The sequence below is a fragment of the Thunnus albacares genome, chromosome 6 (assembly GCF_914725855.1).
Source record: "Thunnus albacares chromosome 6, fThuAlb1.1, whole genome shotgun sequence".
In the NCBI taxonomy this organism is placed as follows: domain Eukaryota; kingdom Metazoa; phylum Chordata; class Actinopteri; order Scombriformes; family Scombridae; genus Thunnus; species Thunnus albacares.
This window is the reverse complement of record NC_058111.1, coordinates 16770522-16785196: the sequence shown is the minus strand read 5'-3', so window position 1 is coordinate 16785196 and position 14675 is coordinate 16770522. Positions and strand designations below refer to the sequence as shown.

The 14675-nt window shown below is 39.2% G+C and overlaps 1 protein-coding gene across 5 annotated transcripts; it reads left to right on the top strand.

The window, feature by feature from the left end:
- Positions 1–82: 82 nt before the first annotated feature.
- fxyd6 (FXYD domain containing ion transport regulator 6) lies at positions 83–14675 on the top strand. Of its 5 annotated transcripts, none has more exons than XM_044353069.1 (8): positions 83–293; positions 10359–10412; positions 10811–10834; positions 11773–11808; positions 11947–12021; positions 12225–12261; positions 12374–12423; positions 13342–14675. In XM_044353069.1, exons 2-8 carry the CDS (start codon positions 10364–10366, stop codon positions 13377–13379), a joined length of 309 nt encoding a protein of 102 aa, XP_044209004.1. In that variant the 5' UTR covers positions 83–293; positions 10359–10363; the 3' UTR covers positions 13380–14675. The 5 variants fall into 5 exon arrangements, with proteins under 5 accessions (XP_044209004.1, XP_044209007.1, XP_044209005.1 ...); XM_044353072.1 differs by lacking the exon at positions 83–293 and adding an exon at positions 7989–8107; XM_044353070.1 differs by lacking the exon at positions 83–293 and adding an exon at positions 7989–8113.

The window sequence follows — 14675 nt, the reverse complement described above, 5'->3', positions numbered from 1 at the left end:
GTGCGTGTGTGTGTGTGTGTGTGTGTGTGTGTGTGTGTGTGTGTGTGTGTGTGAAAGAGAGAGAGGGAGAGAGAGACAGAGATAGGGTTCATCGCACTGAATAAGGCAGTCACTCCAGGAGCCACATTGTTATCCATCACATCTCTTTTTTTTTCCAGGACAAATAGATGTGAGCAGTGCACATATTGACAGATGAGAATATTTGGAACAAAAGCCTTGTGAGACAAGCTGATTGATTTTTTTTGTGGGTGGATAACAGTTTGTTGGCCAACGGTCAGCTGGAGGAACAAGAGGTAAGTTGATAAGCAGCATTTTTGTGTGTATCAGATATTATTATCATTATCATCATTATTATTATTATTATTATTGTTATTATTATTATTATTATTATTATTATTATTATTATTATTATTATTATTATTATTATTATTATTATTATTATTATGCCAGAAAATTAGAGTCAATTTTTGGTCTTACTGAGCATAAAAGATGGATAGGAAGACTTGGATTTTCTCATAATTTATTTTTGGTTGTTTATTCTGATTCTGTCATCAGTCCAGTGTAAATAAATCATTTAATTCGCAGTATTGTCAGTGAAACACTCAAAGTTTTAATATTAGCTACATCTTACTAACCAGTAGAAATAGCATTAACAACGCTATTTGTTTGGTGTAATATACCATGAGGGTGTGTCTACCAGCACTGATCACTATAACCTTCACTGGAAAAAAAAATGCAAATACGGATCTTCAGCCTTTGAGAAACGTGACCAATTCACTGTGTCTGACACGATTAGTCATTATAAGCCCTGCCACAGTTAGTTGAAAATCAAACATCAAATGTCGTGTATGATGTCACTGCTGTTATTATAAACGCTTATTTGCCTTCACTGAGAGAGGGGAAAAAATCACAAAACGGGTGATGGCTCGCTTTTCTGCTCCGTCTGATGATCCACAGGTTGAGAGACGCAAAAGTGGATGAATGCGCAGACGTCACACATCGGGTGTTGAATTATATAGTGCCAATTGTTTATTCTGAGGCTGTTGTTGAGAGTTGGCAATGCGTGATACCTGAAAGCAGTGCCATGTATGCTGTGGGTTTACATCATAATGGAGAGGTTGGTCAGTGCGTTAGTGAGTGTCGATCTTTGTTGTCGGGGCGCAACATATACAGGTAACAAAAGCCATTGAATTATCGACAATTTTCACCCGAAGCTGACGTATTTGTTTATAAATGGATGCGTGACGACGTGTCTGGGAGACCGCCTGAATTCCAAGCGAGTAATTCTGACTTTAAAGCTGCGTGCCACACCCCTTCTCTCTGTTAATGAGTGGACTCGAGTTGTCCTTGTGGTTTTTTGTTTTTTTTTTATGAGTCCGTCATCTTAACCCATTTTTCGTTCGGCGCCAGAATTTTCAGCTGGAGACAGTTACCATGGAGATAACTGGACACTATGGAAAGACGCACATTGTTGTCATGGCGATGTAACATCATTATGATGGCAGATATAGGGGGCCAGGTTGTTTTTTTTCTTTTATGAAGGGTTATGAAGAACTGTTGTGTGAGCTATTTTACAGTTATCTTTTTAATTGGCACCAGAACTTTTGTATTTAGCTTGTTTGGTCATTGGTAAGACACATGTACAACCACTAAAGGGGAGAATGAAAAACACAAAATTCACACAAATATCCATATAGTACCATTTAGGTACATTTTCACTCACTGAATGAAGTTCTGCCTCGTAGAGTGATAGTGATCAGACAATGAAACATGTAGGCACACCGGGGAGAATGACCTCTATCATACAATATAATTTAAAACACCATTTAATCTGTGTCATTGTGCACAAATAGGATCCTGAAATACACACTCAGGACACAGAACAGTTGGTGGGGTGCGGTCTTGTGTAAAAACACATACAGTAGGCACTGAATATAGTTTTTGATGTATGACCTTGTCTGCCTCGTCCATAATTCACCAGTTAAATCTTACATTGTAATTTTAGACATTAGTTGGTACTGCTTTTGCACATTTGCAGAATGACATGATGTCAAAGGATAGATCATTATTTTTTTCATGTATCAGTGGCTTTTGGGCACTGTCTATTTTATCGTCTTACTGCTCCCATTACTTTGATTCATTGTTGTCTCTTTGATTGCTCTCCTGTTTCTTCCTCTCCCTCGTCACATTTGCCTCACCACATTTCCTGACCTTTCTTTTAATGCTCTGTGTATTTTATACTGGAAATGTCACTATCATACAACAGACTGCCCTTCCCTTGTCCTCTCCGCTCAGACAGTGTCTCCTCTGCATGCCCTTCGCCTGTACTCTCCTACCAGACGATGTCCTTGTCTGCTTGTCTCTCATTCTCACTGTCTTCCTGCCTGCCCTTTCCTTGTCCCCAAATTGCAGAAAACGACCTCCTTGCCTACCATTTCCTTGTCCGCCACAAACAGATACACTCTCCTTGTCTGCCCTTTTCTTGCCCTCTCCTCTGAGACAAAACAGAGCCTGACTCTGGAACTTGATATAGCTCAACAATAGCAGAGATAAGGGAGGTTAAAGAAAAATAGAGCAGCAACTGCTCAGGTGCCATGTAGCATACCTATGGAGAGAAAGGCTGGCACTGAATAGCTGCTTGATATATTACATTGGGCAGTGACATGCTGTCAAACACCCTAAAGGATTCTCACGGGACAAACGTGTGACTGACCTACTAATGGATAAAAAGGCTCCAATCAACAGAGATTCATATTGCAACCTAACAAAAGTTTCATAGCTGTGATCTCATCATTTCATTATTTATGTCGGGGTCAAAAATATCAGTCAGAAAAGTTTGTTTCATCAGATATAAAATAGAGCAAGACCAATAAATTGACTGGGCAGGCATATAGGTGTATATGTCAAGAAATTGCAGTACATAATTAAAAAAGATATGTTTAATGGCATTTAGAAACAGTGTCTTTTTGCATACTGTAATGTGTCAAGTAGAGAACTGACAACTTTATTTTTCAACTGTAAAATTCCCAGCTTGGTACACATCGTACACACACATAGAAACAAATTTAAGGGATTCTTAACAAAAAATATTGTTTAGGTCATGTGTTTATTGTAAAGAAATCATCTTTATCAGCCAACTCTCAAATATTGATATAAGCATTAGCTTCAAAAATCCAGTATTGGTTGGGCTATAACATAAAATCAAGGTAGTTTGTCAATTAGATTTTGTAAACTGAAGTATCACAAGATATTATTGTCAATACAATTCTTTCTAATGCTCTATTACAGATAATAGAATAAGTTCATGGTATTGTTCTTCTGGTCTTCTGGATATTTGGTGTTGATGTCCATACAGTATGTGCCAACCTCCAGTCAATCAGCTTTTGTTCATTATCCATGTTTTGGACCACTAACCAGACCACAGGGGTGCAATTGTGATAACATGCTCTATCTAGAAAGCTGCAACAATTACTGTCAATAATCAATGCAGAACTTCTTTCAAATAGAGATTTGTACCACACAAAGGTCTTTTCCCCTTGTGCCTGAAAAGAGTGACAAGCGCTGTGGTGGCCAACCACACCAACCAATGGCCAACCAGTACTGAGAGTCTGACTAATTGCTCGGCCTTTAAACTCAGACTATGTTTGGTTCCTCCAGAATCAGTGGAGGTTGTCCAATGGGCCACTTAACCCTGCACACTTGCTGTCATATCTATGCCATTAACAAGTGCTCTAGTGTGAAGAGACACAAGGGCATCAGACCTTGTATATTACACCCCCCTCATTCCCTCCATCCACCAACTAACCCTCCATCTTTCCCACCAACATTTTGCCCTTTCATTAGCCTCACTTTGACAGACCTACAGTATCTCCCCATGGCCAGTGTAGGAGAGCTATTCCATATTACCCTTGATAAATATAGTGCCAGTGCCATATAGTGCATATGGCAAATTACCTTCATCTTGTACACTTCACATTTTTATAGCTTTCTTTAATTAGCATGTGGCTGTCAGTCAACTATTTGTAGTTGTTTCTGATTGAAAACATTGATGGAAGAGAGAGAGAGTATCAGCCAATGGATGGCTTATCCCAGTGGTCCACATCTGTAGAGTTAGATTGTGTTTTTATCTCTCCAACCACCTTTCTCTATTCATCCCATATCCTCTCAGATATATATAGGTTTTCACACCAGTTGGTCAGCATGTGATGATTGAAAGATGAGGAGGAGGGTTAAAAGGAAAAAGAACAGGGTTAAGGCAGTTAACATCAACAAAACTCATGGTCAATGTAACTGTATCTCATCATGGTAAACAGCTCTTCAGTGGTGTGAGATTTGAGCCACAGTTGAGCATTTATCACCGTAAAAAATTTTTTTAGTGAGTGTCTGAACTGCATGACAAATGCCAACCCCGATTCTAAGAAGTGATAGAAAGGGGAAACAAAATGCGAAAACTGGAAGTTGTACAAGACAGGAAAGACACCATAAATGGTGGAAATGTCATTAATTATATTACAGGAAACATATTTCTACAGAGATAGAGGAATGACTATTCACAAGGTGCTTGTGTTGACAGTTGTGTTGAGTGGAGGCTGAAAGTATAAAGTGTTTGTGTGAGCTGTTCAAGGTGTTCCTCTTGCTGCAGAGCTCAGGGAGCCAGTGTGCATACACTTTAGTAATTTATTAAAGGCCGTTGGACTGCAAGAAAAATATTGTGTCTCTGGTATTTAATTACCTTTATCACCTAACTAGACAAGCTTATATTTCAGCTGCAACAACAACACCTCTGCCCTAATCTGAATTATTTGCCCGCATGCTGCTGCACTTGAGTCGGATCAGTGTCTATTAATGTGCATGGACTGAATGTAAGTGATGTACAGTTCAGGGCCAGCCATCAATCCTCACCTCTGATGTGAAAAAAGATCTCATTCAAGATGTGTAGCTGTGACAGACATGCCTACAAAGATTATTTTGTCATAGCTCATCATTCATCTCTTTTTTTGGCTTTAACTAGACTGTAAAAGTACCTTAACACATACATCAAAAGACATTGAGGAAAGACTTCAAACATTTCCATCTTGACTTTATAGTCCAAATTGAAATGAAAATCCTCCCTAGAAGAAGAAATTCTCTTCTGTCTAGACTTAAGTCTTTTAGTACTTATGGACAAGACTACTGCAAACCTTGAGACAAGAAGTCCTTATTGTTACCGGTATTTATTAGCAGTAGAAAGCTGTAACCTCTCAATGACTGTGCTGTTTAATTTATGATCCTGTATAACAGCCTCCCAAAAGAATGTCAGTGTAGAAAAACAAATAGTGTCAAAGATCTGTGCCCGACTGACCTTTAATTGAAAACATCCATTTACTCAAATACATCAAGACAAACATACATTAAAATTATACATTATAGTGCACTATTCTTGAAAAATACAGTCTATGAAATGTTTGTTTTTTAATCCAAGGGTACATAGCATCATTCATTTTCTTTTTAAGTGGAGATGCCATTTAGTATAATGGATGCTATGGGCCCTCTGTTCTTCAGTTGTCATCTTGTGTCAAATTATTTCAGAAATGTCCTAGTTAACAGTGTGTTGCTCAGATCTGTATTAGGGCTCACAAATCAAATAAGCACCAATGCACAAATAGCAACTGAGCAGGAATGTTATAATGACTATAATGGACTCATTATGTTCATTTAAGTGCATTATGTCCTGTACCGCTGATACAGTTACGGACACACAAACAAATGGACCCAGTCAGTCAGCAAGCGAGTCAGCTGGATGGACAGATTAAGGCATGTAGGCAGACAGGTAGTACTCTCAAACTTAAAAACAAGACAGATAAAGCCTGAGTGATACAGTATGATACATTTGGATTTCATTACTTGTGTAGAGAGTATGCATGTTACTGTTGCATGTTATTTCAGTGTGGAGCTTTGACATGCTTCATCAAATACATCACCATTAAATCCTGTCTCTCCAGACAGCCTCCTCCTTCCAAATACATCCAGACTGATTAGAAGCTGAAACCCAACTCTATTTGTCTATACCATTGAACCACTTCTCTCAATTCTCCTGCAGTTAGTTTCTTTGATGGTGCCTGATCCTTGATGTATAATACATTACCTGACACTTTGTTTGCACTGGAGAGTTTGATGAGGGAATTAGACCACTCATAGATATTGATTTATGAGTTGTTCCCACCAGGTCTGCGTCTGTACAATCATAAGTGCCTGGGTCATTATTTTATTGAAATATCAGAAAGAGAAAGCAGTAGATTACCTGACCTTTTAAAGTCGTCTTTGTGGGAGTTTTATAAATGTGAGGACCTAGACATGTACTCATTCTGCCTATTAAAAGTAAAAAGGAAGGAATGGCAAAGTTTAAGTCAAATAGAGTGTTGCTTTAAAATGGATTTTCAGACATAATTGGTACAAAGTGCATGTCATTTATCAAGTGCTTTCATTTGACAAAACAAAACTATAAACCTTAAGGGACATTTTGCACATTTCCAGGTCTATATTTTTAATCTGGGGCTCTACTGGAATATCTTTGCATGATTTACAGTTAAAAAAAAAAAAAAAAAAAACTCCTTATCTTATACTGACCCTTTACACAGCCCCTCAATTCAGTCTCTGTCTGAAACAGGCAGTTTTAGCTCCTGTCTCTTTAAGGCCCCCCCCCACTGTTCTGTTTGGTTAGTAGTGATGGGAATTACGGTTCTTTGAAGAAAGCCAGATGTTATGGCTCCATTCCTGTCGAAGAGACGGTCAAAAGAACAGCTCATCTTTTCTTTAGGGGGCAGGGGTTACTAGGTTTATCTGCAAAATAGTCACTAGAATAATGATAGGGTAAGATTTGGATCAGATTCACAATTGCACACTTGAGGGTTACTGGCATAACATACAAAAGTCTCACCATGCTTGGCTCTTAATATCAGACCCAGACTGGCCATCAGGAGCACTGGGAGAATTCCCGGCGACCTGGCGAGCTGATTGACCTGGTGTGTCAGGCCAGTGTTAAAAAATTCTAAATGAAATGGGTAAATCAAAGAGAAAACACAGGGCAGCTAGAGTCCCTCAGAACTGTAGACTGTCAACCCCCCGCCTGTAACGAATCACAAATGACACCAGTATATATTTTAGTCTTTATTCCACACAATGTCAAGACAATAGTAGCGGTCAGAGAAACACAGTTCTGATGAGTATGGCTCCACCGGGAATCGAATCCCGAACTTCCACTCCCAAGGCAGACAAACCACAGCACTGGCAACAGTTCTTAGGCAGGCATGATCGGTGACGAAGAGGGAAAGACGCAACACTGCACAAGAGTAGTCTCTAGTCCAGAGCTCCGGGGGAAGCAGCAGTGTGTGGTGGAGTGGGGAGTACTCACTGCTGGAAGGCAGTAGATAGGGCATTGTGGACTGGGCTGCTTCAGCAGCAGGTAAACAGGCAGCAGAGCAGATTTAACCAGAGAAGATGGCAGAGCAGGAATCGGAATGACTCAACCACAAGCAGATAAAGACCAGGGGACAGGCAGGCAGAACTCAGATTCAAGGACAGAAGGCTGGTGGGTTTACCGGGGCAGAGACAACGGGCAATGGTCAGAGATGAGCCGATCAGGAACCAGGAAGGCAGTCCAGAGATGAAGGTGAGACAACTTAGCATAGACAATGTGACAAAGAGGAAGTGGGCCGAGGCAGCTTATATACTGACTTGATTGGAGATGATGAGCAGGTGGGAGCACCAGGTGAAAGTGGTTGAACTAATGAGGGATGTGGCAGAGCAGAGAGTGAGACTGAATGATTGGACAATTCCCACAGCAACAGGTGAGGGGGAGAGCAGACTCTGACACCTGCCTGCTTTTAACCTGATGGTACGATCTCTGTTTGTGATCACATTGATTGGTTGCATGCACATACACATCAACACAACATTTAGTCAGTGTGGCAAAAAGATCATCTTCTTCTTCTCAGCTGGCTCCAATCATTCATTTCAAGGAGCTGGCTTATAGAGCCAACTAGTTCACGACCGACACATCACTATTGGTTAGCTTACGGAGGCTGTGTCAGGGCAGACTTCCGGCCATCAACAAACCATGAAACAAACTGTAATAGTAGGATTTCACAACTTTTTCTTGTTCTTTACTTGAGATGTCAACGTCTTAGATACATCTGTATGCATTCGAGTGTAAGGGTTTCTGCCTTCAGATAACCAATACCCACTCCCGATGTGGATAAGGCACCAGCTGATGGCTGTCCTCTACCTCTGACCTAGGTATCGAACAGGTTCCCAAAATCTACATGGGAGACCATCTTAGCCTTGCTTAGGGAACCAGAGTTCAGCCTGGCCGCTATAATCACCAGCTGTCACTGAACCTCTCTAAATGGGCCTATTTAGTCAGGAGTGCCTGACAGCTGGGTCGCAATGAATTGTATTGGTGCAAATAGGTGTTGGAGGTTTGAAATTACTTCAAGAAGGCCTTCTAACAGGTCATCACTGGAGGAGGCCCAATCTGATGGTCGAGGGTACTCGCCTAGTTTTATAGGGCGGCTTCGATGCCCTGGCCCCAACAGTTTAGCCAATTAAACAAATATAATAAACCTTTCAATCTGATACTGTACTGAAATTATACCTCTATTACATGTGCAGCAGGTTGATCTCAATCATTATATCTTAACCTTTACAATTCTGTTAATTAATAAACATTGCAAGTTTATCCTTAGCAAATTACATTATACACTTGTAATCTAAATACATTTAAATCTCATGTCAGCCATATCCCAGGGAGGCGTCCTATTACCTGGAAGGAGATACTAGAAGACCTCAGAGATGAGCACAAGTCAGGAACTTTGGTTGGAGTGTATAAACATACAATCCAATTTTATTTGTTTTTTTTTTTTCAAAAATGAGTAATGTAAAATGCAAAAAGTAAAATACTAAAACTTGAGTAAAAAAATTGAAGATGCAAAAAAGGCAAGCTGGCAAAAGGACCTCAAGTGATGACCCAAAAAAGGAAGCCCCCAAAAAAGAAAACAAAAAAAGAAGAACCCTGTCTCTCTTGGCTTTTATCAATCAATACATCTCCACCTTCTTACAGTCCTACATCCATATGTGGTCTTCCACCAGGACTTTTACCAGCTACATGCTAATGTTTTATGACTTTGCACAAATCAGTGACCTTTCTTTGACTGTCACCTACAACACATTCCATGGAACATTTTAAACTTCTGCTTTTTTATGCTTTGTCTATGTCATAGGTGATTGTTTGTGCTTGTTTAATCTTGCTTGAAAATTCAGATGTATTTCAGTAAAAATTGTTCAAGTTCCGCACAAATGGTGTAGACTTTTGACCATGTTTTGACTAAAATTAATATAATATAATTAAATAATTTAGTCAGAGGTAGGTTTGAGTAGAGTTTGTCTCGGCTACTTATAGTGGAACTGTCAACATGAGACAAAAGTCAATCCGAAATATGAGAGTGGAAAACATAGGGAAAAACCTTAGCAACAAACATAGCAACCAAAGCTATGGAACGGACGGCTGTTTTTGGACACTAGCAGCGGCAAGGTAGAAAAAAACATTGCAAACAAAGTGTGCAGAGCAGGTTGAAGCCTGGGCTTTTAACTTGCAGGGAGCATTTCTACACACATTAAGCTCAAGTTTTGGAACTTTGACAATGTTTAACATGGATATCCAACATCATAACAGTCTAATAAAAGAAAACTAGAAAAAGTATGATATGTCCCCTTTAATCACACTATAGGAGCAGATATTGTTGGAGAATAATTAATGTAAATTTAACATTTTGCCTTGGCTGGGAACATATACTCTATACATTGGTTTGATTTCTGTAAAAGAAAAGCATTATGTTTCCTCCAAAATGTATTAGTATCAATCCAAATTAGTAGAGTATTTCATAGGAGACACAATTGGTGTGTGTGCATGTAGCCTACAAGAAAATAGGCCAAGGTTGTGTGATGTCCATGGGGAGGAAGGAGTAATCTCTGCCAGGAAAAGAGAACATGTTTGCAGGCTCTCAACATGGATCATTACGCAAGATAAAAAGACTAAATCCTCAGGCCTTTTACGATTGTTAAACTCCTGGGATTTATAGAACTGGTGCTATTGTGACACACTTACTGTATGTATGCTTATGTATTCATGCTGTGTGTGTACATGTACTGTGTAGGTGTGTGTATTCATTGTCAAACACATTGTTTACGTCCTAAATTGTAGGGGTGTACGTATATATGCAGGAGTATTGTAGCTTTATTAAAACAGACCTGTCTCACTGTATTTTTTTCTGTCTTTCTTTCATTCCCTCTCACCCTCCCTCTTTATTACTCTATGTCAACAGTTGCCATGGAAACTATTTTGCTCTTCCTCTCTTCACTCCTGGTGTGTGTGGCTGGTAAGTGCCCCCCTACTCGCAAAACACACATGCATGCACACACACTGATTGCCCATGGGGAGGCAGTGTAGAGGCAGGTAGTGATGTTACATGAAAAGGCACTCACTGGGTGTGGGGTCATAGCTAAACATCAATTACCTCTTGAGGGCTTTATGTGTGGGATTCACACTGGCTGACGGAGTGTGTGAGGTCTGTTTATGGTGTATGATTAAATGTAAGACACATAAACACATGCTTCCACAGTCACACACCACAAATAGATGATTTTTTTTTGTGACACATGGAACTTGTGTTGGGGGAAACAGATACCGTAGATAGGTGATTTCCCGTGTTTCACCTCTCTTCTTTTCCTTTCTCTTCTGACTGATCTGAATCACGCCCCCTCTTCGCTGTCTCAGCTGTAGCAGATCCCAGTGCACAGGGTGAGTACACTTGATGTAAGGTTGGGGTCCCACTTCAGTCAAAACAGCCAAATAGATTTGTGTATTGGTTTCCAGATCAGATCAGATGCTTATGGATTGCCTCACTTCAGTTAACAGTGACAGATGTATGGATTAAGTCCAAGAATTACCAGATCCAACAACACTTGATCGAAATTGGCTTTGTACTGAGTGAAAGCAGTTGTTGGGTAGGGAAGAAAGAATATATTGTGTCTGTATGACTACAAAACAAAATGCATGAAATGCTGATAGCTAACAATAATGAATGAAATAATTAATAAAATAATAAATGAAAAAAATAATAATTCTGCAAAACTCTGGATTATGTCCAGTGCCAACATTTTTTTTTTCAAATTCTCACCTTCTACAATATCTATGCATGGAAACTACAGTATGGTGAAGGTTAGGGAAATTCACAAAAAGTTACATAAAAATATAAAATGGCAAGAGTGTCATGATATGACACAGCCAAATATTAAATATTCATACGTGGTTATGGGTGAGGAAATATTGTGGTTACAGTTGATAAGCGCACACAGGTCACATAAAGGTCTGTGACGGTAGGAAAATCCACTACCCCAACCTCCACATGCTTATTTTCCTACACAACGGGCAGACAACATTTTCACTGAACGTTGGCATGAGCCTTAACCATGAGGTGCAAATTTGTCCAAAGTAGACATAATTCCCAGGGATACTGGGCTGAGTTTTTTTGCTCGGATTTGGTTAGTGTCTCAATGCTACTATTTAAAGAATTTAACAATTTCTGACTATGGGGCCCCCAATTGGAAATATCAAAAAATATAGGCAGCAATACATGCTGCTACTCCACACATAATGATTTTAATTATGTTTTAAACAGAACAGATAAAATGGAAACATGTGGTTTAATATGTGTACTGTCTATTATATTTTTATAGATGGCAAGGAGAAAGTTGAAAATCCATTCGTCTATGGTAAGTCTAGAAAAATCTCATTTTCTGTAAAGAATGCATTGTCAGATCGTTGAGACACTGTCTACACACACAGAAACTAAAACATCTTTCTCTTGTGTCTCCTCTCTGGCATTCTGTCATCAACAAATTGCTCTGAAGACTATGAGAGCCTGAGGATTTGTGGATTGGCATTAGCTGTGGTGCTGTTCACACTGGGCATTCTTCTCATCCTCAGTAAGTTATCCTCTGTGTGTGTGTGTGTGTATTCTTGTCCATCATTATATTATGTGTACATGCATGAAATTGAATCAAGTGTTACAATCAATTAAAAAATAATCAATAACAATTTAGTATCTCAGTATTCAGTATCTTTGTTATCAGTTAACAGTGAACCACTATTAATATTGATAACACAGAATGATTTCTAATGTTTCCAGGTCGGCGATGCCGTTGCAGTCTCAGCCAGAAGCCCAGGTATGTCAGTGTCCCCCTCTTATTGGGCAAAAAAGTTGGTTTGTATTGAGGCTTTTTTTTGGTCATACTACATGATTTGGTTACTATGACAACCTGTGGATCCTCTCTTCAGGGCCCCCGGAGATGAGGAGGCACAGGAGGAGAACCTGATTGTCTCTAAGGGTAAGATGCATATTTTAACTTTCTGTCAGCCCCTCTCACCTCTGGCTCACCCCTGACATACATCCATAATTGAATTTCCCTTTGGGAGTGCCCATAGCATGGGGAAAGGGGGTATATCTGGTTGTATCATCTGATATAACTGGCTGGAGGGCTGATGCCTGATCAAAAAAAATGTTTTAACAGTCCCCAAAAGTTGGTGAAGCAATTACATTGACAACTGTACTCATTTATACAGTGCTTTCAAATCAGTCCGAGGATGCTGTGACATCCTTGAATGCACCAGCAACATAAAGCTGAAATGTTTAGAGTGTTCTATTACCAATCTCAATTAAGTTTCAAGTCTCTGCAGTCTTGGCAAGTTGATTTTCATAATGTGGTCTTCATAATGCAGTGAAGGCAGTGATGGAGGATGTATTCAGATCTTACATAACAGTAACAATACCACAGTGTAAAAATACTCCACTACATGTAAACTTGTAACTCTGCTACATTTTTTTTTTTACATAAAAGTAAAAAATGTATTATCAGCAAAATACACATTTAAATAAAAAGATATTTGTTAGAAAAAATGTAAAATTGTGGTAGCCAGCATTTTAATGTTGGTTAAGGTGCAGCTGTTGGAAAATGTATTCTATAACAATGCAGCATTTAAAAAAGATAATACATATTTTGCAAGTAAATTTTAAATCTGCAAGGTAATTAATAACGGTGGCTGTTAAATGGCAGTGGTGGAGTAAAATGTACAATATTGCCCTCTGAAATGCAGTGGAGGAGCATTAAATGAAAAAACTCAAAACTGTACTTATATAAATTTCTTGAGAGAGTGAAAATAAATCTCCTGAAATCATTTGGAAAATGGTCAGCAACAATCTCAGGACTTGAGCTTCAACTAAATCACTTGTCTTTGACCTCTTTTAGCTGCAGTGGCCGCCAAAGAGGCTCCAGCAGAGAACTGAGGCAACTCCACTGGACCAGACTGCCTTCTGAAATGAGGATCAGTTTTATTTGATATTGATCCACTATAACGGAGAAGCAGCGGATGATTATTATAACTGGTTATATGACAGGGTATAAGTGGGGAGGTATATGTTTAGAGTTGTAATATGTACATAACCTTTAGCCTGTTGTGCTGTTGTGCCAGTCCCTCAGTGCTCTTGTCTGTTCCTGTGCCTTTCTGTGACAGTCTCTCACTACAGTTCTTTGTTTTAGCCAGTAGCACCTTCAACACAAAATTGTCTTTAAAGCCCTAAAAGAATTTTTAATGTTGTGTGGTCCGCTGTACTTTGTTTTGTACTAATAACTATATATGGCCTTTAGGTTTAGGATTTGTCTATTTGTTGTTAATTTTGTCAGTTGTCCTTGAAAATGTTTGTCACAATTTGGATTATAACACATATACATATTATATATATAAAAGAACAGATAGTTACAGATAATATATATAGTTAAATAATCTTCATTTAGGTCTACTGTATGTCTGAATGGTTGCGCTGTTTGCGTGCACATGTGGATATATGAATGTGAATACATGTATGAATGTTTGTACCATCATGTGTGCGTGTGTCTCTTTACATGTAAATGTGATTAGCCTTATATAAGACAATCTGAACTGCCACAGCTCTCTAACTGAGCACACGGATGGTTTGCAGGTATCTGCATGAGCTCCTCCACCGCAGTACTTTAACAACTTTAGTGGAGGGAGCTCCTGCATCAGCTGTCTCACTGCCTTCTTCTCCACACCTCCATTCCACTGCTCCGTCACTGGCTCCGCTGGGATTAACTGGTCTCTGGCAGACTATAATTAGTTTTTTCCATAGACATTCACTATAGTGCAGCAAAACTGTGAAGTCCTGGTCTTTCCTCTTTCCTGTTCATTTATTAAAGTAGCCAATTGCTCACTTAGTCTCTCTAATGTCATGTTGCTTTGAATGAACCATACATGTAGTACATTTCTAATAAAGAGAGAAGAGTTTGGGTGCTGAGTTTGAGAGAAGTGAAACCTAAAATTGATATTTATGTGCCAGACTACATTAATAGTAGCCTAATGTAAGCCAAATCATAGCAAGAGAACAGATGAACAGTCCTTGTTGTGAATCTCATGTCAGGTCAGGCTTTCACCAATCTGAAGTGTGAGTATTTGTTTTAAATAAGACTGCTGTAGAAGTAAATGCTAAGTTCATTCTGCGCATGAGGCCTTGTTGTGTAGCAACCTGTTGTGCTTTTGGCATAAATAAACAAAATATGTCTGAAAA

Excerpts from the sequence above, each read along its gene's own strand:
- fxyd6 (XM_044353069.1), top strand. The coding sequence starts at position 10,364 with ATGGAAACTATTTTGCTCTTCCTCTCTTCACTCCTGGTGTGTGTGGCT. Across the intron at positions 10,413-10,810 it reads ACTCCTGGTGTGTGTGGCTG|CTGTAGCAGATCCCAGTGCA; the intron begins GTAAGTGCCCCC and ends TCGCTGTCTCAG. Across the intron at positions 12,022-12,224 it reads GGGCATTCTTCTCATCCTCA|GTCGGCGATGCCGTTGCAGT; the intron begins GTAAGTTATCCT and ends TAATGTTTCCAG.